Here is a 22692-nt window from a genome sequence, read left to right on the forward strand (position 1 = left end):
TCTTTGTCCAACGAAGATTTTTCTCAAAGACAGCTTGTAAGGAAGTAGGGAAAGTAGCATGTATACTGGACCAAAGCCCCAGCGATCAATGAGTATTTACTACCAAAATGTATCAATATTGTTAGTGCTTTTTACACTAATAATAAAAAATGATTACTTTTCTCCCCTCAGTCACAGGTTAGATGACAGCTCTCAATGTCTTGTCTGTGTGTAGGAGTGTGAGTGTGTGCGTGCTTGCTTGCACATGAGCAAATCCTAACTTTTGAACTCAGGCCTAGGTGCAGTCCGTGAGCAATTTTCCTCTTCAAAGGGCTAACACTGTACTATTTGAGACAAAGCTCCACCTGTGGTTCTTTTTCCTTTTCTTTTCTTTATTGAGGATGAAATTCTCATGGACTTTCCTAGCTGGGCTGGTTTTGAACAGTGATCCTCAGATCACATATGCCTGGCTCTCTCCATGCCCTTTTACATCGCAATGGTCACGTGACTGATTTGGGCCAATGGAATGTGAGCTTATGTGCCACTTGCACAACCATCTAGAGGCTTAACCTCTTTCCTTGCTGTGTGCTTGTGGAAGTGGTCAGAGTGGAGGCTTCAAAAAGAGTGAAAAACAAGCTTTTTAATAAGCTACCGTTATTTGGGAGTTGCTTGTTACTATAACAAACTTACCTTATCCCAACTAATAAATATAACCTAATTCTATTACCCAGCTGGATTTTGAGAATTCCATGTCAAAGGGACAACTCTGAGGCTCAAGAGGAAAGTTGAGTTGCCTCCTTATAATGAAGCAGTTCAAAGGTCCAACCTTTGGTTTGCCCTCTTTTTTTAAAATCACCTTTTAATTTTAAATAAAATAAAGCTTCATTCACATTTATCAATTAATCACTCTCCCACAAAATGCCCTGAAGTTCAGGTTGGTTTGGAGTAACTGAATCTAACCAATCTATATGAATCATGAGGGATTGTTGTTGAGCCAGAAAATTCTCTTTCTGCCAAGTTTCAGTGTCTTGAAGCCATTATCGATTATGCCTCAGGAAATTGATTTCCTGCATCGTTTGAAAGACCATTGAGAAATGCTACTTTAGTTTTGCTACTTTAGTTTCTGAGTTTTGCTTGCCCCTTGTGAAGCCACCAGAATTCTTTCCCTTGAGTCTGTAACTCCATTGAATCCTCGCTTTGCTCTGCCATAAGAAACCCTGTCATTACCCTTCCCAGAACTTTGGTTTGGCCTTTACCTACTTTTTTTGGTAAGTTTTAATTCATGTATAGATGAAAATTTTCCATCTAGGAGAACATGAACAGCTATGAGTGGTAGCTCTGTCCCTCAGAAGGGTTAGGGGGTTAGGGTTAGGGTTAGGGTTAGGGAAGAAGATGCTCTGGTGATGGTAGAAAAAGCAGTGCCTACTGGAGGATATTAAGAGGTTATGTGAGCCAGAGATTGGTTAACATCCTGATTATCATGAAGAAATAAACACAGATCTTTAATGTGAAAGATGGAGATGTAACAGAGAAACTTACCAGATACCACTGTTTGGTGAACAGAGGGTCATTCATGTTGATGTCAATTTCATTGATGTCTCTGTACCCTCTCTTTTTTCGGTCAAATCCTTCCTGTTGCAAGGCCATCTTTACCTGGAATAATATTATGAGTCAATTATCCAAATGGTAACCAATACATTTATCTTCCCATAAAGTCAAATTTCATTAGTAAATCATGTGGGTTTTTTTTTCAGAAAAGAAGGAATCTCATCTCATGCAGGCTCTCATTTTATGATTATTTTTCTTGGAACATTTACTTGTGGCTGCCCTCAGTAAAACAAGGCCTTGGTGATGGCTCAAAGAAAGTGTCCTTAAAATAAGAATAAGATGGAGAAAAGTGCTTTTCAGGAAGATAAAGTGGTGGAGGACATCAAGTGGATCAAAGCAAGAATATTCTGTTAAGGAGAGATGTGTGGGTTCAGAGAGGCAGGGAGTGAAAACAGCACAGCTCATATTTTTTTTAAAAGTACTTCATTTTATTGAAGAGGTGATGTATAGAAGGGTTATAGCGGGTATATTTGTTTGTGGGTACATTACTTCTTGAACATTGACACCCCTTCCCATATTTTTCTACCACTTTCCCTTCCCCATTCCCTATCAATCATCTTGTTTTCCCCCTTCATTCCCTATTTCAACTAAACAAATAAATGTTATATACCAGGTACCAAAGTCAGATATAGTAACAACATGAGATAAACCATAAGGAGAAAAACAAGAGAAAAAAGAAATAACTTCACATTTAGTATGTTAAGCACAACAAGCACAAAGATAAACTTCTTGTGTCCATATCCTGGAGTTAATTTTGCTTACCCTCATCTATATGGCCATATGTACATAGATTTTGAGCTATTGTGGTCCTTTGCTAGGAGAATCCTAGATAGGTACTAATTATTTCAAATGAGGGAAACTGTGGAGCCTATGTTTCTTTGGGTCTGGCTTACTTCACTTAATATGATTTTCTCCAAGTCTTTCCATATCCATACGAATGGGGGAATGTCATTCTTTCTGATGGCAGTGTAGGATTCCATTGTGCGTAAATACCACATCTTCTTGATCCATTCATCTACTGAAAGGCATCTAGGTTGGTTTCACATCTTAGCTATAGTAAATCATGCTGCAGTGAACATGCTTGTGCTAGTAGTTTCAGTATGTTCATGTTTATGGAAATTTGGGTAAATGCCCAGAAGTAGGATTTCATAGCTCATATTTCTGGAACTCTTCTTAGTCTTTACTTTTATCACAGTGCTATCATATCTGGGAATCTGCTAAACAAAAAAACAACAACAAAGAAGCAAAGCAAAATAAAATGAAATGAAACTACCCAAATAGAACGCCAGCATATGCTATGGCCAAGCTCTAAAAGAGAAGTGAGAGACCTTTGAAAAGTAGTTGATGGATGACACCTACTTTCCTAGTAATCAAACTTTCTTTTGGGAGTCAGGCAGAATTTGAAGCTAACTAGGATGGATGGGAAACTTTGGAGCTGATCTAGTTCATACAAACTCTGGACCGTGATGAGACTTTGTCCTTATCAGGAAGTTTTCTTCCTCTTGGTCATTGACCACTTGATTTTCTAATAGTTATGATCAGTCTGAACATCTAGAAAAGGACGAGGTCCATGTATAAACGGAGTGCATGGTGAATGTTTATGATTATATTTTGTGATGTACCATCTATCTTTTTCCCCCTAATTTTCCCCAATGTCTTTGGGGAGGCATCTTTGAGTATATGGGTCCTGTGTTGGTGGAATTGAAGTTCTGAGCACTATCTGCTGGGGAGGTACTGAGGTCTTCTTAGGCCACAGGGTGCCTCCATGGCTATTTCCTCCAGGATTTGAATCTTGGGGAAAATGATGCAAAGACAAGGAATCCTTGGGGTCTATTTATTTTATTTTTATTGTTGGGATAATGTATAGAGGGGTTACAGTTACATTCATCAGGTAGTAGGTGCATTAATTCTTGTACATTGATAACCCTTCTCATATTTTTGTCCCTCTTTCCCTCCCCCCACTTCCTCTCAATGGGGTCTATTTATTCCAAAAGGCTCACCCATCATTAAAATTATTACTACAATCTTGCTCTTGACATTTTCAAGACTAATTATTTTTAGTGTCCCACTAAGGATAGCATGGGAAGGAAGAGTTTAACCATTGGCATTGTACCATTCTGGCCCCATTAAAGGGACACCCTGCTTGGCTTCCACTGAGGGGTTCTCATTATATTAGACTTATTATTGTGAATTACTTCCTTGAGATAACACCTTACCATGTTAGAATATTGGGGAAACAGGAGTAACTACCTTGTAGAAGTTTGAAAACTTATCTATATGTCATTCCCTAGCAGAATAAGAACAAAAAGACACCCGTCACAATACATTTTTTTTAAATAACAATGTAGGAATGACTGTTACAACCACTCCAAACTCAATTAGACCACAAGTACTTTAATGAAAAGACTGCTTATATCCATTTCCATAAAATTAATTTTTAATTTCACAAATGAGATTTTAATGAAAATCAGTAATGCTGGGGAATGCTACAGTCTCTGAATACCACTGCTTCTTGGAACATGGAGTTTGAGGAATTCAGAGCCTAAAAGAGCTCTGGAGTCTATCAGTCTACTTCCTGTCCTCAGGGAAGGTCAGGGTTATACTTCAAGAGAGATGAAATCCTTAAAGTATGTTTATGCTAGGTGCTGAAGGCTCACATCAAAGCTAGCTTTCACAGAAAAGTCTGTAAGATGATTCTCTCCTATTAACCACCAATAAGCCAGAAGTAGAGTTATGGTTCAAGTGACAGAGCACCAGCTTTGTGCAAAAATGTTCATGGATAGTACCCAGGCCATGAGTTCCAGACCTAGGACTGGTATTTAACCACAAAAAAAGCATATTCACATCCAAATAATGGAAAACAGTATTTTTGGTGTCACCATATAAGTATATCAATTGTTTGTATTGTTATAGTTTTTGTCCAATATTAATTTCTATTCACATTTAATTTTCACACAGTCAAGTCTCATATTATAGATAAAGTTGTATATTCTTTTTTCCTGAGTATATTACCATAAAAATTTCAATGTTATTATATAGCCATCAGATATTAATTGGTACACATTCCTAGAGCCAGGTACAATAATTTATTCAACTGCTTTCTTTTTATTGGTAATTTAGAATATTTTTCTATTATAGCAGAAATTACTATGACCAGAGATGAAGTTTTAAACAATGCAACAGTGACACTCAATAGCTCCTCAGATCTCAGCCTCCTGAGTAGCTAGGATTTTAGGTGTGAGGCCCGGCTTGAGTATGGTTTTTGTAGACAACATTTGCATACTATTTTACAGTTAACTACTGAAATATACTGCAAGGATAATAAGGGAGGTTTAGAAAACAAATGAAAAGATGTTTGCTTTATCAGGTTGACTAACATTAAATGACAGGAAGTTTCCATTAAGCCACATTGCCTGTTCCTAAGGATATGTGAAACAGTCTATCTTCCAGTATCTAGGACATCTTAACCAGGGCTATAACCCTCTAAGGACATGAGCCATGTTCACTCCTCTACTGGACTGATAAATAGCTGTTAATTCGCACTGAATGTACTAGGTAGACAGGGGGCAGGAGAAAGGGGAGCAAAAGGAAAAAGGGTCCAAAAGGAATGAAGTACATTGTTAAAAGAAGTGAATATAATAAAAGAAGCATAGTTGTGTGTGCTGGCTCATATCTAGTATCCTAGCTGCTCAGAAGGCAGACATTGGTAGGATAATATTTTTTTCTTCAGATAAGATGTGTTTCAAATGATAATGTAGGGGGAAAACAAGATGATTGGGAGGGAAATAGAGACAAAAACATGAGAAGGGGTATCAATGTGCGAGATATAATGTACCTACTACCTGATGAATGTAACTGTAACCCCTCTATATATTACCCTGGCAATAAAAAAAATGATACTGTAGTTGGTATCTGAGCAAAGGGCTATCAGCCATGTAGCCTGCTATGCTGCTGTCTTGCTTGCTTTGGCTGCTTGCTTTAAAACATTCCATGCTTGAAGAAGCTACATGACAACCACAGTTGCTTGCTGCCAAAACACAACTCTGGCTTCTAAAGATCCTGCTCTAGCCACAAATAGCCTGTGCTGGAACTTTTTTTTTATTACTACAAGCTTCAGCAAACACTATAAGCCATTTATACCCAAGATAGAGGGAAAATCAGACCTACCAGAAAGTATGTGGCTGATACAAACATAACCCTTAATTTTCATGAGGAACTCATGCATTTGGTACACGTGTGGTCCCTTTTGCTAATGGGGACTGTGACATGACTGGTTCAAACATATTCATTCATTCACATTAAGAATTGCCACAATTGGTGCATAATCATGTCAATCCTTAATGTGATTGAAGCAATTTGTTTGTACCAGTATCTTTGCCACATCCCCATTTTTGAATATATGTCAACCTGTTTTGCTCACTTTATGAAACAGGCAGGAGACACCCTCCTGTTATGACACCTGATGTTGCAATATTAACAGCAAAAAAAAGGCTTCTCTTGAGTGGTCTTTGTTGTTTACATTTCGTCTTCCTCATGACTACAGCTGAGTGAGTCGATAATAGGAAGAGAGATAGCAGAAGTGACAACAGTGGTGGAGGTGTCAGCAGCTGCTGCTCTGGCAGCAACAGAAGCAGGGACAGAGATATGACAGTAAGAGGAAACCTGAGCATTCCAGGAGCAGCCAGTGCACAAAGGCCTTGAACCAGAAGCAGTAGAAACAAGAAGATAAGTGACCTTGATCACTGAAAAAGTTCCAAATCGTTGCTACACTTTCAGGATCAACTTCTCAGACATCCTAGGCTTGTGGGTCGTAACACTTGCCACTGTTCAGAGCTGGAGATCCTGACATGCTAGGCTTAAGAACTGTAACACTTGGCATGAGGGTTGAGGGTCTCAGGACCTGAGGCTTGCACATGAGCTATAATACTAGAAGGTGCTGCCCCTTGTTGTTTGCTATTATATGCTATTTCTAAAAGCCTAAGATTACACTAGCTGTTTGGCATAGCCTGCTGGCTGTTAAACCATTGTGATAAACTTCCAACTTGAGTGCTAGAACCCTAAGTCTCTGGTTCCTGAAGCTTGATGTTACAGGCCTCTAGCTCTTAGGGCTTGTCTTCTTCTCTAGTCCCTGGCCCTCAGATGCCAAGAGCACAGTAGTGTCAACACTAGAAGAATTTTTCCTCATCTCACTCATAGTTCCTATCTGTATAGAGCTAAAGGACCCTAGTCAGCTGACTGGAAACAATACTAATGTCCTGTACCACTAAGAACTGTTTTATTTGCCATTGCTATGGAGGGTAAATTGTGTACCCTTTAAAGCCATACTAGCTTTCTAACCTCCACTATCTATGGAAATAAGAATTAAAATGGCCGCACTTTGGCTCAGAGGGAGACAACTTTCCATGTGAATCTGAAATCACGCTTGCCGAACACAAGTCCTTCAATCTCTAGCTTCCAGATAAAGATTGCTGTTTGGAAAAAAAATGATTGCAAGACTAAAGATTACAAAAATCTCCATTTCAAGTTCCCTGCAGACATATCAATTGTTCCTAAAGACTTGATAGCACCTCATAATATCCCCTCTAGCGATGATATGCTGCAATTTATATATATATGCATACATACTAACTACATATAACAACTAGTACGAATAGATGCCTTAGCACCAATCTAATACCAAGTAATATATACAGCCAATTGATGTTAGAAAAAGAGAGAGAGAGAGAGAGAGAGAGAGAGAGAGAGAGAGAGAGAGAGAGACAAAAGAGAGGAAACAGTACAAGAACATTGCAAAAGTCTTCAAAGAATATGGATATTTTACTCTTGATTCACACTGTCAGTTACTATAGGACTTATTTTCCATGATAGAACAAAAAAATAGAAAAAATAGTAATGAAGTATCTTATCTCATCAAATACTTCAGCTAGAAAACTGGGGGCTGGTTTGGGGCACACATCCACTTGAGATCCTTCCCTATGGGATACTGGGTTAAATTCAAGTCTCAAGGCCCCTCTGTCTCTCCCCCATCATTGCTGTCCTATTGGGTGGAGGAGAGAGGATGTCAGTCATTTTTAGTGTAGGCTCACAGAGGTGGATGGCAGACAGAGAGAGGATCTGTTTTTCCTTATAGGCAGTGCCAAAGGTATGGTGGGAGACTTACATTTCAAAACACGGATCGCTGGAAAAACTGACATGATGGGGTTGGGTATCATTCATCTCACGAGGAGAACACTGGGTACAACAATAACTTCTATTAGCAGCGCTTTTTCAAAAGGAGGGAGCTTAGTCTTGTGGATGACAGTGTGATCTTAGGACAGGCAGACTCCAGGCATAGGCCCCATTGTACCTGCAGTTCACTAACTTTGAGAGTTTTAGAAGATACTGAACCCATTTAGGGCTCATCTGTAAATTGGGGGTGAGACCCATTAATAACTCACATGAACGGAGGAGTCGTGATGTGCTGTGCAGGACTCTAACGGTTCATGCATGTCATCTCAGTTACTTTGCATTACAACAGGCTGGGAATTCAGGCATGAAGAAAGTAATAGGCGGTGGGAATAACACAGCTTGCCAAGGGGAGAGTCCTGCTTCACGCCTGTCAGCTTGGATGATGTCCTTCCATAAACCAAATGTTGAAGTCTGGATCTCCAGTGCCTCAGAATGGGATCGAATTTGGAGATAGTTTTTATTTTATTTTATTTTTACTAAAGAATTCATTGATTTTTACATCATATTTCAAATGACATGTTTAACAAATGAGTATTCAAGAAGGAAATCTCTATATGCAATTGCTGGCACTTAGTTTTTAGAACATAAACAAAATTAGGCTAAGGGTTTGTATATCAGATACATATTAATTTATGAAATAAAACATTATGTCTATAGAGTCATAGGTTTTTATGTCTATGTACTTATGTTTACATTTCCAATACCATGTCCATAGCATTGAGTATGCAAATATGGAGTCCTCTCTCTTGCACTGTTTGGATCTATTTAAAGATATAATGTTAAAAATGTAGACATTAGGGTGGGATCTAGTCTAACATGACTGCTGTCCTCTCAAAAGGAATTGAGGACAATGGTACCAACAGAGGGAATGATGTGAGGACACAAGGGGAAGATGGTTGTTTATAGGCCAAAGAGAATGACCTGGAACAGATCTTTCCCTTGTGGTCCCCCCAAATCCCAGTTCTGCCCACATCTTGCTGTCAGTCTTTAACCTCCATAACTTTCTGTTGTACAAACATCCCTGGCCTGCTATTCAGAATGAACCCAGCTGACCAATACAACTTTTGGGCAATCTACCAGCAGGGCCTGAAGATTGTTTTACTATGCCACATTTCTCCTCTGCTCCCACTTTCTGCTTGGGGGTGGTGAGAATCAAAGAAGACCAAGCTTATAAGACAGCTGCCCACAGCAAGAACTCATGAAATTCCAGCAATCACTGCTAAAATTGTCATCCATGTTGCAGCATTTCAGACAATGTGGAAAGGCAATGAGTTGTTGACTTCCCTTGTTTCAAGTCAAGACTTGTATTCCAAACTAGCCCATAGTGCCTGTGTTTCATAGAGGCTGCTCTTAGCTGTCTAAACAAAACAGAATTAATCACAGGAAGAGAACCAGTTGGAGTTCATTCCCATGCATGTTTTCAATGCAGAAGCCCCCCCCCCGCATGAAGGAGAAGGAGAACATATTTCTACTTCTTTTCATTCTAAATACTCTTAAAATTGTTTTTGGTTAATAAAGTCTGTTAGGGAAACTAGAGCCAGTCTAAGAGAAAAGTAACATGACTGGAGACAAAGAAGATGGAAGAAAAAAATAACATTTATGCAAAAAATCCACCTCAGATGTCTATAAATAAATTGTAATTCTTAAAGAAAAAAATGTATATTCAGGTTGATAAAACACATGTCAACTGTTGCTTGGCTATAACATTATTAGTAAGCCAAGCATTGGGAAAACCATAAATGTCCATTAATGGAGAAATGGATAAATAAATTGGAATACTGTGCAAACATTATATTAAACATGTCCAATAATCTGGAAAGGGAAACACACTTTGAGATTCTTTTTCACCTCAGTCAAGGTGGCTCTTTATAAAGGAACATACATGGAATTGGCAATAATGGCTCACATCTGTGATCCTAGCTACTCAGGAGTTTGAGATCTGAGGATCACAGTACAAAGCCAGCTGGGCAGGAAAGTCTGTAATACTCTCATTACTAACCACACACACACAAAATAAAGAGTCAAAAACGGAGCTACTGCTGAAGTGGTAGATCAGACCACTAGCCTTGAACAACAACAACAAAAAATCCAGAGTTCAAGTTCCAGGACTGGCACACACAGACATACACAGACACAGACACATACAACACACATACACACCACATATATGAAAATGTATACAGGGCCATATACACATATATGGCCATACACGATCCATATATACATATACCTGACTAAAGGGTAGATGCAGAGGTGGATCCCTATAACGTAACTTCTTCCACTAATTAGCTGACATTTTAACCAAATGAATACCAGGAAGCTGAAACATGTTTTGTTTGAGTAGGAGTGGGGCTTAAGTGGAGGAGTGGAAGATGCATGGAGAGAGGAGCGATGGGCCAGTACAGTCACAGTACTCAATGTACACAGGTGAAAATGGAACCACAGCACATAGAATATGAGTGGGGTTAAGATAGCTGAGGGTGAGAATGATGGAAAGGATGACAAGGGTCACGATGCATCAGAAATTGACATGTTGAATTGAAATCCCTTTGTACAACTACTTAAAGATAATGATAAAATAGAATTTTAAAAAGAGTATGATGGGGCTGGCTCACAGATAAATTGAGGCTTAAGTTTAGAGAATTCTATATACTTCCTGTCGTTCCCCTTCCTCCCCGCCTCCCCATGCATAGTCTTCTCCATGGGCAATACTCTCATCCCAAATACCCTGTGTTGAGGCATTGTGATTGATTAAAGCCCAGTGTTGATACCAAGTTTCATTGTTGGGCCTCCTTTTTCAGGCTTTGCCTTTTTAAGGCAGAGTATAATCTCAATTTGAACTCAGTAAGAAACTCTCAAAAGCCACATTGGGGGTGACATGGGAGATTATGGGAGAAAGAGGCCTCTTCTAGGCTCAGATGTTCTAGCTCATCTGCTCTCCCAATAACTTCTAGCCTTGGATGGCAAGATCCAAGCAGAGATTTTGAGCAGAGAGAGAGGGAGGGAAGGAAGGAGGGAGGGAAAGAGGGAGAGGAGGAAGAGCGAGGAGAGGGAGAGGGAGAGGGAGAGGAAGAGGGGAGAGAGAGAGAGAGAGAGAGACAGAGAGAGAGAGACAGAGAGAGAGAGACAGAGAGAGACAGAGAGAGACAGAGAGAGACAGAGAGACAGAGACACACAGAGAGAGAGAGACAGAGAGAGAGAGAGAGAGAGAGAGAGACAGAGAGAGATTGTGAGGGAGCAAAAACCTGATCCAGGTTGCTCAAGCACAGAGTTGGGGAGAGGGGAAAGCAGGTGGCTAACACTCAGGGAGCCTGGCTGCTTAATTTCCTCCTTGAGCAGGCAGGTATGACTTCTTTGGAAAGCCCAATTATGTGCAAATCACATGGCTTAACTTTTGAAAGAACACAGAGTTAAGCTACAATTATGGCTGAATGCACAATATTGATTGCCCTCATTTGGAAAGGTTTGCCCATCTTGCAAGAATGAAGAAGATCAATTGAGGGAAGAAGATATGGCTGTATGCCTCTGACCACAGTTCCAGCCACTGCATCACAGTGACAAGATATTAACAAATTGCGATCCATCATCTAAAGCCCTGTGTACAAGGCAGTACCATGAGATAAATCAATGCAATTAAGGAGGAAGCAAAGGATGTTTCTAGTGGAGCATGTGTAACAAAAACACCACTAAGTTTCAAGTCCCAAGTTTGCTGGAGTGTGTATATTGTGGTTGAGAGAGTGCTTTAGGATGAACTTGAACTCCCCCTTGTTCCTGTTACCAGGGTCATGGTGGAGAAAATAGGAGTTGGATTTAGGAGAATAAAGAATATTAAAAGAGATCCGGGCACCAGTGGCTCATGCCTGTAATCCTAGCTACTCAGGAGGCTGAGATCACAGTCCAAGGTAGCGAGGGCACTAATGTCCGTGAGACTCTTATCTCCAAGTAACCACTAGAAAACTGGAAGTTGTGCTGTGGCTCAAGGGGTAGGGGCAGAAGCCTTGAGCTAGAGCTCAAGGACAGCACCCAGGCCCAGAGTTCAAGTCCTAAGACCACAAAAAATATATTAAAAAAGGCCAAGTACTTGCCAGATGTTAAGTCTGGGCACACAAAAGCTGGAATGCCCTAAATGTTCTTGGTCAAAATGATATGGTTATTTCCATGCAAATCTCCCAAGAGAAGAGTACAAGAAGCAGCAAAACAAAGTTAAGTCACTATGGTATTAATATAGTTCTGGACACATATATACCACCCCCCCCAACACACTATAACACTCTAGAGAGAGTGAGCCATATGGTGTGTTCTATCTTCTTCCTTTAAAAAAATTATTTAAAAAATTATTCTTAAGTAGTTGTTTAAAAAGGTTTTGAGTCAGCATGTCTGTTTGTGATCATAATGTATCCTCAGCAACATCACCTCTTTCATCATCCCTTCATCTGCTTTATTTTCCATCACAGGTAGGCAGAAGGAGCGCCTTATCACAAGGAAGGGTCCCAGAAGGACAGATGGGAAGAAGAGTGGGATGGTGAGATGGGGAAGAAGGAGGGAGAAGAAGTTTCTGGCCATTTCCACTCTAGCTGTGACTACCAGCACCCTCATGTCTAACCATTCCACTGGACTCAGCCCCTCCTTGGGAAGGTGCCAGATCATGGGCTGTGGGGCACGTCACATCTAGGGTAAAAGGCCTACCTGGTGGCCCAGTGCTCACTTTCTGGTTTTGGAGATCCAGCCATGCTGTCTCCTGGTTGGGAGGTTTAGCTGTCATTTGTGATGTAAAATAAGGCTACCTAGAACCCATGGATTGGCCCTGCCGCCCTCTCTGACTGCACCTACCTCCCCCTGTCCTGCCTACTTTTATGTTAATAGACAATCCTGCTTCTTACTTTAGCCCCTGGTATTTTTCCATTAAATGAGTCTGCTGTGACATTCTCCCTGGCGCGTCTGTGTCTTCCCTCTGGAGAGGGAGGGCTGGGTGAAGGCGGCCAGCCAGCCCTATCCTTTCTCGGTCTCGGTCTCGGTCTCGTCTTAGTTGGGGCTTGTTCTCTTTGCCCTTTCTGCTGGTCAGGAGGCAGAGTGCTAAAACCTCCAACAATGGGCCAAGGCAAGGAATGGTGTCTTCAGGTCATCAGGGATCATGGATGTGTGAATGGTGCTCAGATCATGGATGTGTGAATGGGTGAAGGGATGTCAGCATATCATAGCAGTTCCTCCATTGCCTTGTCTTGTCCATCACGTCGCAGCTAGCATATCTGAAGGAGAAACTGGGTAGATGACATGCCTGGGTTACATGATTCCCCATTCTGTATAGAAATGGGGAAGGAAGGATTCGATCAAGTGCTTCTGGTAGGCACCACTGATCTCACTGAAGATGGTTCATGTGTGCAGTGGTTGGTAAGCTTCATGAGAAAGAGCTCCAAGGCAGCCTGGCTTAGTCCTGTGGGGGCATGTCCCCCCACCATTCTGTTTCCATGAGCACAGGCACATGATGATACCCTGGTCTCAAATGCTTCTATGTGTGGTGATAAGAGAAACTGGGTAGATTTGTTTGATCCCAAATCATGATTTTCCCAAGTGCTGAAGACAGTACCTCTGCCTTAGATTTGAAACCAGAGAAAACTGGATTCAGGTTCAACCATACTGTGCTCCATAGTTGTGCATGCTCTGGGGAGGGACTCTCTCTAATGCATAGTCATACTTTCTTCATCTAGAGCAGAGATTTGGCTAATCCTGCTCACCAGTTGTTTTAGTAAATCAAAAATGTTTTGGTTGCTTTCACATTTGAGAAGTTGCAACAGAGCTCAAAGGGCCCTCGGAGCTTTAAAATATTTACTCTTGAGCAGAGTGCCAATGGTTCACACCTGTAATCCTAGCTATTCAGGAGGCTGAGTTCTGAGGATCATGGTTAAGCTGACCTAGGCAGGAAAGTCCAAGTGACTTTTATCTCCAATTAACTATCATGCAAAAAAGCTAAGGGACAGCACTCAAGCCTTGAGTTCAAGCTTCCGTACTAGCACGCATGTGCACGTGTGCGCATGCACGAGTGTGTGCGTGTGTGCGCATGTGCACACACACACACACACACACACACACACACACACACACACAAATTTGCACTCTGGTCTTTGTAGAAAGCTTGTTGGCCCCGATGCACCAAGCACAGAAGTGATGGAATTCTGGATCTCGTAGGCAAAGATTGAATGCAATTGGCTCCCCTTATTGGGAACTATGAAGCATAATATTCCTGGCATAAATATGATGAGCAAGATTTCCATCGGACCCAGTCGTCGATCACAGAAGGATCGAGGGCAGCCTTGAGGCCTTGGGTACACACAATGTCACTCGCCAGACACCAATCACCTGTGTGAGCCCTGTATGCGCACTGACTGAACTTGGCCACAAGGAGTTAAGCTTTAATTTTACACAGTCATTATCCAAGTTGATTGCACTTCTATTTAAAAAGATTTGGGAAACAAGTCCTTTGGGAAGGCTAACACAACCAGGTGTTCTCGCTCACGCTTGTGCAGGAGCTCATTAATTAGACAGCCGCTCTCCACGGCGATGGTTGAGGTAGGCACGAGGAAGGAATGAGAATTTATGCAAAAAATCAGTTTTGAAAAACATGGACAATTTCCTGCAAGGGTGATGGGGGCTTCAACGACTAAAGATCAAGGCACTTGCTTCCAAAGGAAGAATGAAGGCAAAGTTGGTGTTTGGACCTGGGAGAAAGCCCTGACAGTTTGTTTGCTTCTCCAGGCCATTTGTTATGTCTTCAGGATGCACGACAATAAGGTAGCCACCACATCTTTGCTCAAAAAAAAGTTGTAGTATTGTTTCTTCCTACATTTTCATTGGCTAGAGGAGTGGGGAAAGCTGACTGCTATAGAATATACATGGATTCTTAAAAATCACAGTCCTTTGTTTTCCTTTTTATTTTTTTGGCGATGTTGAGGTTTGATCTCAGAGCTTCCCCTTGGTCTTGAGGTTTAATCTGAGCCTGACCATGGACCATGATCCTCTGATCTATGCCTTCTTCATTTCTAGGATTATAGACATGAGCCACCATGCATGGTGTGATTCTTTGAGATGGAATCTCATTAACCTTTTCTCCCAGACTGGCCTCAAGTCAGAATCCTCCCAATGTCTGTCTTACAAGTAGCTGGGATTTCCTTTTCTAAAATGAATAAACACTGAAGAAGTCATTTTTTTCGTGTTAGGAAAATGGACTAAAAAGTTAAAGAGGAGCCACGCACTGGTGGCTCACACTTGTAATCCTAGCTACTCAGGAAGCTGAGATCTCAGGATCTCAGTTCAAATCCCGGCAGGAAAGTCTGTGATATTCTTATCTCCACTAAAAAAGTCAGAAGTAGAACTATAATTCAGTGGTAGGGCAATAGCTTTGAGCAGAAACACTAAGAGACAGCACCTACTCCCTGAGTTCAAGTCCCAGAATAAGAAATAATTTTAAAGAGAAGGAAGATTCACTTCTTCTTTTCTTCCTTGAAGGTCTTCTCCTTGTGAATTCTTTCCCCAGTGATATTTCATCAGTTGCCAATGGAACAGTTCCAGGGTGACAGAGAAGAAATGTGTGTTCAAACTGCTGATGGCTTGTTTGAAATATTTGGAGACTGGTGAATGTGCAACCCCTGTACCAGGCAGCAGGAGCGTAATTCATATGCTAAGCCAAGCAGCTACGAAGGAAAGCACCAGTAAGGAATAAAGGTCAGAGCTATTGATTCTTAACATACTTCTTATGCACAGGGCACTCGGTGATGGGTGTTAATGAGCCTAGCACAGCCATGCAGAACAAATGAAGAACATAACAAATAGACTTTGCAGTAGCCCTCCTGCAAGGCACAGAATCATCCAGACATTTAGGTTTGCCCTTTGAAAAATAGCAGAAAATAGATTTTTTGTTGTTGTTCAGAAGTGGCTTAGTTTACCATGCCTGCTCCTACCAAATGCCACAAAGTCAGTGGCTCAAAACAAATGAATTAGCCAGGTGCCAGTGACTTACACCTGTAATGCTAGCTACTCAGGTAGTTGAGATTTGAGGATCAAAGTTTGAAGCCATCTGGGGTAGGGAAGCCTGTGAGACTCTTATCTCCAATAAATAACTGAAAAACCAGACATGGAGTTATGATTCAAGGAGTAGAGTGCTAGCCTTGAGCAAAAAGAAGTTCGGGGACAACATTTAAGCCCTGAGTTCAAACTCCAGGACTGGTATGTGCACATCGTGCTTGCGTGTGTGTGTACACACACACACACACACACACACACACACACACACACACACACACACATGAACCTATGGGATCACACATAGACACATGAACTTATGGGATGAACAGGGAGCATGCTGTGGAGGCTCTTAAGGAGAGGCTCTGCTTTCTTGCTTCCTATGACTTTTAGAGATTTCTCACATTTCTTGGTTCATGGCCTTCTTTCTCCATCCATCTTCAAAGTGGCAACAATGGGTCAAATTCCTCTGAATGTGTGTAAATGTAGAAATGGGGAGACCAACTTAGGTACAGTGCATATAGTGTACTGTCATTTTAAATCATGGTATGTTAAGGGAGCTTGAAAGAGGTAGGGTAGACATGGTCACGGTGAGGGTAGGAGGAGACTTTTGCCAAATTCTATAAGTCCATTAGATACTGGGAACTTGGCAAAGGGCTATGCATTTCTAGCATATGCCTTAAAAGGTGATTTAATTTATAGGCAGACCAAAGGCCATCCATCATTCGGTCTGGGTTATCTTGGTTTGGATATAGCTTCTCACTTAAAAATATGTAATTCAGAACAAAGGAAACCTACATGAGAGAATCGAGAAAGAATACTAACAACAAGGGAAATGAAAGGGAGAGCATCAGGCTGAGCATTCTGGGACAAGTATTATGTTAAAAATAACCAGACATCAGAGCCAGAAAAAAGTCACTTGGCATGTTGACATAAATCAAGGTTGTAATGAAATAGGAGCCCAAATCAATGAGAGATATGAATATACCCATCAAGATAGGAAAAAAAAGTAAAGGGATGGAACACAGAAACAGAAAGAGGATGCTGAGCCTAAAAGTAAACATAAAATTTGTTTTAAAAGCAGAGAAGCTGACAATGTAGAAATGGTCAGATGTGGCTGGGAACGTGGTCTAATTGTAGAGTACATGCCTAGCAGGCATGAAGTTCTGGGTTCAATTCCTCTGTACCACATACACAGAAAAGGCCAGAAGTGGTTCTGTGGCTCAAGTGGTAGAGTGCTAGCCTTCAGAAAGCCCAAGGGCAGTGATCAGGCCCTGAGTTTAAGCCTTGGATTGGTAAAAAAGGAAGAAATGAAATGGTCAGGTGATGCTAAAGGGACATTTTCTATCAGAAATAGATGAAAATGTTGAGGGAGAAAATTATAGACGAGCATGATTCAACAGAGAAATAGATTCAACATAAAAATTCTAGTTAACTTGGGAGATGGGAATGTTCTTAAATACTTTCTAGTAACAACTCTGCTAACGTGGAATGTGAGTGTGACCAGATAACCCTCAAATGGGGACCTTTCTGACTCTACCTTTAAGCTGCCAGTATGTTTTTACTTCAGAAGCTTCAATGTCTCCTAACTGAGCAGGAAATGGAGTGGGTGTGTGCGATTCCTGTCCCATTGGTCCTTTAGGTACCAGTCTTGAGGGGTGAATATGTTGCTTAAGAGTTTATAGATAGTGGCGTTACTGTATCCTGGTTTATAATCATTTGAGTAAATGCTGAGGAATGGAATTTCTGGATCATAGAGTATTTCTATGTTTCTTTGAGGAATCTCCACACTACTTTCCAGAGTGTTTGAAAAAACTTACATTCCCTCCCTTTAGGTCGCATCTTCACCAGCATCTATTACCATTTGTTTTCTTGACAATGGCCATTCTGAGGTGAGATTTCTCTCAGTGTTGTTTTGATTAGCATTTCTTCACTGATGTTGAACATTGCTTCATGTCTATTGGCCATTTTTACCTCTCAGAAGACTCTCTTTAGCTCATTAGCCCACTTATTATTAAATGGGTTGTTGGTTTTATGAGGGTTTAATTTTTCTTTATTTATTCTGCATTTTAGGCCATTATCTGGTATGGAACTGACAAAAGTCTCCTGCCCTGAAGATTGTAGCCACCAGCACAACCATGTTTATTACAGCAGTAATCACCATAGCCAAAGTGTGGAACCAGTGTCCCTTAGTGGATGAATGTATCAAGAAAATGATATAGGCCTGGGAGTTTGGCCTAGTGGTTAAAGTGCTTGCCTAGCATGCATGAAGACCCGGGTTCGATTCCTCGGTACCACATACATAGAAAAAAAAAGCTGGAAGTGGTGCTGAGGCTCAAGTGGTAGAGCTCTAGCCTTGAGAAAGTCCAAGGACAGTGCTCAGGCCCTGAGCTCAAGCCCAAGACTGGCAAAAAAAAAAAAAAGAAAATGATATATACACACGCTATGGAATTTTACTCATCCAATATAAAGAATGATATTATTGTATTATTTGAAAATAAATGGAAAGACCTGGAAAATTTATGTTATAAAGTCAGACCCAGAGATACAATGGATGCATATTTTTCCTTATATGTGGAAATTAGGTTTAGCTTATAAACTTATAAGTAAATATATAATATTTACTTATTTACCTGCATGATGTAAGTGTACCTAATTGAGTTAGCTGTTCCAAGGGAAATCTCAAATAATGTAATTCCCTAGAAAGGCAAAATTGAAGTTCAGTAAAATAAAAAACCAGGAAACTGGTATTCAAAAGTAGTGAGGTAGGGGTCAAGGAGAAAGGAGTTGACAAATGAGAAGAGAAAAGGGAGAAATTTCAGACAAGAATCCAATGTAGATGGAAGGGGTGATATTGTCCATAAAAGAAATGCACTCTGACTTATGTAATTGTGACCCCTTTGTACATCAACATTACAATAACAATAAAACAATTAAAAAATCCAATGTATATCCAAGAGGAGTGAGGGAAGGGGTGGATAAGGGGAGAGATAAGTGAAAATGTTGAAAATCATATGATGTTGATCAAGACATAGTGTATTCTAAACTGCTTTGTGAAATGGCAACTCCTTTGTACAACTACTTGAAGATAATAATAAAAAGAAAATACATAACTAAACAAAACTAGTGAAGATGGAAAAAGTTTATAGCTAGATGGTCATAAGTTTCTGAGGCCAGAGAGAAGGCTTGCGCCATGTAACAAGCAATGATATGTAGGGTTGGGTTCTGTGGAGGCTATGAAAGATGAAGCTTAAGACTTAGTGATCCAAAAATGTTAACTGAAGATACATCCATTGCCAGTACTCATGGTTAGATGAAGTCTATTCATGGAGGTAGAACGTCTGAAGGCTCATGGTTTCTTAACTCAGACCTGCAGCAAGGATTGTATTTGCAGATGGAAATTGCTTGAACTTAGTATTCCAGATTTATCATTGGGGACAACTCCTCAGCTCAAGCATGTTTCTAACAATATTTCTGGAAAACAACAAAACAACCACTGGAACAAATACAGAGCACAGGAGTCTACAGATGTTTTCATCTGTAAGAAAGATTAACAACACAAATCAGTACTTAGCCATATTCCAAAGATTATTATTATCTTAATTTAATTTTATTGTCAAGGTGATGTACAGAGGGATTACAGTTATATTGGTAAGGTAGCGAGTACATTTCTTGTTGGACATTTTTACCCTCCCTCTCACCAACCCCCAAGTTGTAAAGTTCATTTCCAATGTATTGTCCTCCCTGATTTGGATAAGTATATATATATATAATACTCAGGGTACCAAAATAAAAAACAGTGACAACAGGGGATTAACCACAGGGGGAAAAATAAAAGAAAAAAGAAATTACTTCACATGAAACAAAATCCCAGAAGCATCCAAAGAGGAAACGAAACATGCTAATATAAGACAAAGAAAGAAAGAAAAAAACACAAGAAGTTAGTATTTGTGTTCTGTCTGTTATGCTCACATATTCTCTAGGTCAGGAATCTTGGAGATGGCCTAGAATATTGTTTTGTCTGTAATATTATTTCTGGGAAGGCTGAGGGCTACCTAAATGATAAAGATGGTTGTTTCTTGTTAGTCTCTCGGGATGAATCTGGTAAAATAAACAATAACATCTTAGCCTCACACATGTGCTACCTTTCTCATTTCCTATCTACAGCAGTGGATTGGCAGAAGAGCCACAGGGCCAGCTAGGAGAACTATTATTGCTGTCCCAAACATTCTAGGCCTGGATTCTTCATATAGTTGAAAGTACTTTTTCTGTAAGTAGGGCACAATAGTGCTTTAGTCTGGATTTCAAAGTTTCAGAATCCTGCCCACCTTCAATAGCATGTCATATCCATCCTCTGCTCATCTGGATAGGCAGGCCTTCTGACTAAATCCTCATGTGTCCCCAAGTGTCTCGTGTCTCCTGCCCAAAGAACAGCTACTCATATCTCAATATTTTCGTGTGTGTGTGTGTGTGTGTGTGTGTGTGTATGTGTGTGTGTGTGTGTGTGTGAAACCTTGACACAAGAATCCATCCCTCATCCCCTCATTCCTTGTTATTTGTGATATTTCTTGGTGACAGCCATCATTCATTTTGGTCACACCTCTTGGAAATGAACTGATTGAATCCTGTACAACTATTTAGCACAAAACACTTTCATATACTTGGGTGTTTCATACACTTTGGTACTGAACTGCCATTAAATTTGTTTGGCCATTAAATAATTTCCTTGGAGGGACAACCAAATCAATGTGAAAAATGCTTTCTCAGAGAGAGAGAGAGAGAGAGAGAGAGAGAGAGAGAGAGAGAGAGAGAGAGAGAGAGAGAGAGAGAGAGAGAGAGAGAGAGGACATGACTTTCCATCCTATAGCTTTGCATTTATGGGATGGGGCTATGTAAGATCTTTTACCACCTCTCCAGTGAAAAGCCCACCCTTAGTCTCTGATGGGTTATGACTTCCATCCATTTTCCTCTACTCATAAACATGAATGAACTACAGATCATCCTACAGTGTAAACAAGCACATTTCAAAAGCTACATCAGCTTTCCTCTCACATGTCAGAACTCAAGCTACATCACATTTAACAGTGAACATCTAAACCATTTATGCAAACTGTTCTTAGACTAAAATTGCTATGCATCCCCAAGAAGCCTTTTAGAGAAGGGTTTTATTGTATTAATTGCTGACTGGATCTACCTAAAATGTACGATATTTTTTTTTAGTACATATTGATTTTTATTTTATGAAAAATAAAATATAGCATATATTTGAAAATATAAAACTGCATATTGAATTGCATAAACATGCTTAAATATATGATAACCTTCAAAATTAATTCTGTTCATAATATTAATTGATGGGAAATATTTGTAAAGAAAAATATCCTATGTAGCATAAAATATCATGACGATGTGAATAAAAGTTCATTAAAAATCTCCAGGATATGGAAACAAGAGTTTTATCTTGTGTGATTGTTGTTCTTAATGTACTATGTTATTTCTCTTCTCTTTTGTTGCCCTTTGGTTAAACTCTTATTGTTACTGCATCTGACTTTGTTACCTGGCATATTATATATATGTTTGTTTATTCAAAATAGGAAGGGGAAGGGGAAAACAAGATGATTGGGAGGGGGTGGGAGGAGTGAAATGGGGACAAAACCATGAGAAGGGGTATCAATGTGTGAGAAGTAATGTACCTACTATCTGGCAAATATAACTGTGACCCCTTTATACATTACAATAAAAAAAGTTTGTTAGAAAGCTTCAGAAATTGCAAGTTGATATAGCATATACCTTTGAAGATTAAATTTCCATAGTGTTCAGAGTGCTATGATTACAGGTATGTGTTCCCAACCTAGGGTCCACAAAGAACATCTTAGTTGAGGAATAGTGGTGCATACGCATGATATTTTCCTCTTTAATACATGTTTTGCTGTAAATTTCCCATCACCAATGGGCACTAACATTTCAAAGTATAATTTGGATTTTTTTCTGATGATAAAATCAATCAATATTAATTTTCAGAACATTTGCTAAAAATAACCCTTTTTATAAGTAGAGTATACCCAGATTTCACAAACAATTTTATTATTTGTTTCGATATGGTAATCAACATAGTGCATCACTTAATATAAATGTAAATTCCTAGGCTTCTGAATGAACAAAATCCATGAGTGCATATTTTCCATGAAAAGATCAAAGTGCATTTAAGGCCAAACACCTGCCTCTTAGACACATAAATTGATCAATAGAAAATTAAAATCTCCACATTTCTCAATAGGGCTTAGGGTGTGTGTGTGTGTGTGTGTGTGTGTGTGTGTGTGTGTGTGTGTGTGGTGTAATTTATTTCCACAGCTACCTTTTTCTCTGCCATTCACAACATCTATGAATTGATAACTATAACAGATTTTTCTTTTAGTAGTAGTAGTAGAGTTTGGACTCAAAGCCTTGAACTTGCCAGATAAGTTCTCTGCCTGTTGGCCTCCATACTTGTATTCTTACTTTCTTTGGGTTACACTTTCATGTTTGCCTGGACCTACAATCCTCCTGCCTTTTCTGATGTTAAAACTGCTCTCATAAGCAAGAGCTATCATGTCTTCCAAGTTTACTGGATGAGACTAGATCTAGCAAGCTTTTTACTATGACTTTCCTTGAACTGTGATCTATCTCTTGATCTCTATCTCTCAAGTAGTTCAGATTATAGGTATGAGCCTTGGCATCTAGCAAAATAAAAAATGAACAAACAAAAAAGCAGAAGGAGCAAAAGAAGGAGGAGGAGGAGGAGGAGGAGGAGGAAGAAGAGGAGGAGGAGGAGGAAGAAGAAGAAGAAGAAGAAGAAGAAGAAGAAGAAGAAGAAGAAGAAGGAGA

At 40.0% G+C, this 22692-nt stretch overlaps 1 protein-coding gene across 1 annotated transcript in view; it reads right to left on the reverse strand.

Moving 5' to 3' along the window:
- Pcsk2 (proprotein convertase subtilisin/kexin type 2) overlaps positions 1-22692 on the reverse strand; it is a 250074-nt gene that overhangs the window by 101254 nt on the left and 126128 nt on the right. The window contains exon 3 of the mRNA XM_090351960.1: positions 1519-1632. Within this exon, the coding sequence (XP_090208086.1) occupies positions 1519-1632 (114 nt within the window). The remainder of the gene's footprint in view (positions 1-1518; positions 1633-22692) is intronic.

The sequence above is a fragment of the Megascapheus bottae genome, chromosome 18, assembly GCF_031878675.1.
Source record: "Megascapheus bottae isolate mThoBot1 chromosome 18, mThoBot2.hap1, whole genome shotgun sequence".
In the NCBI taxonomy this organism is placed as follows: Eukaryota; Metazoa; Chordata; class Mammalia; order Rodentia; family Geomyidae; genus Megascapheus; species Megascapheus bottae.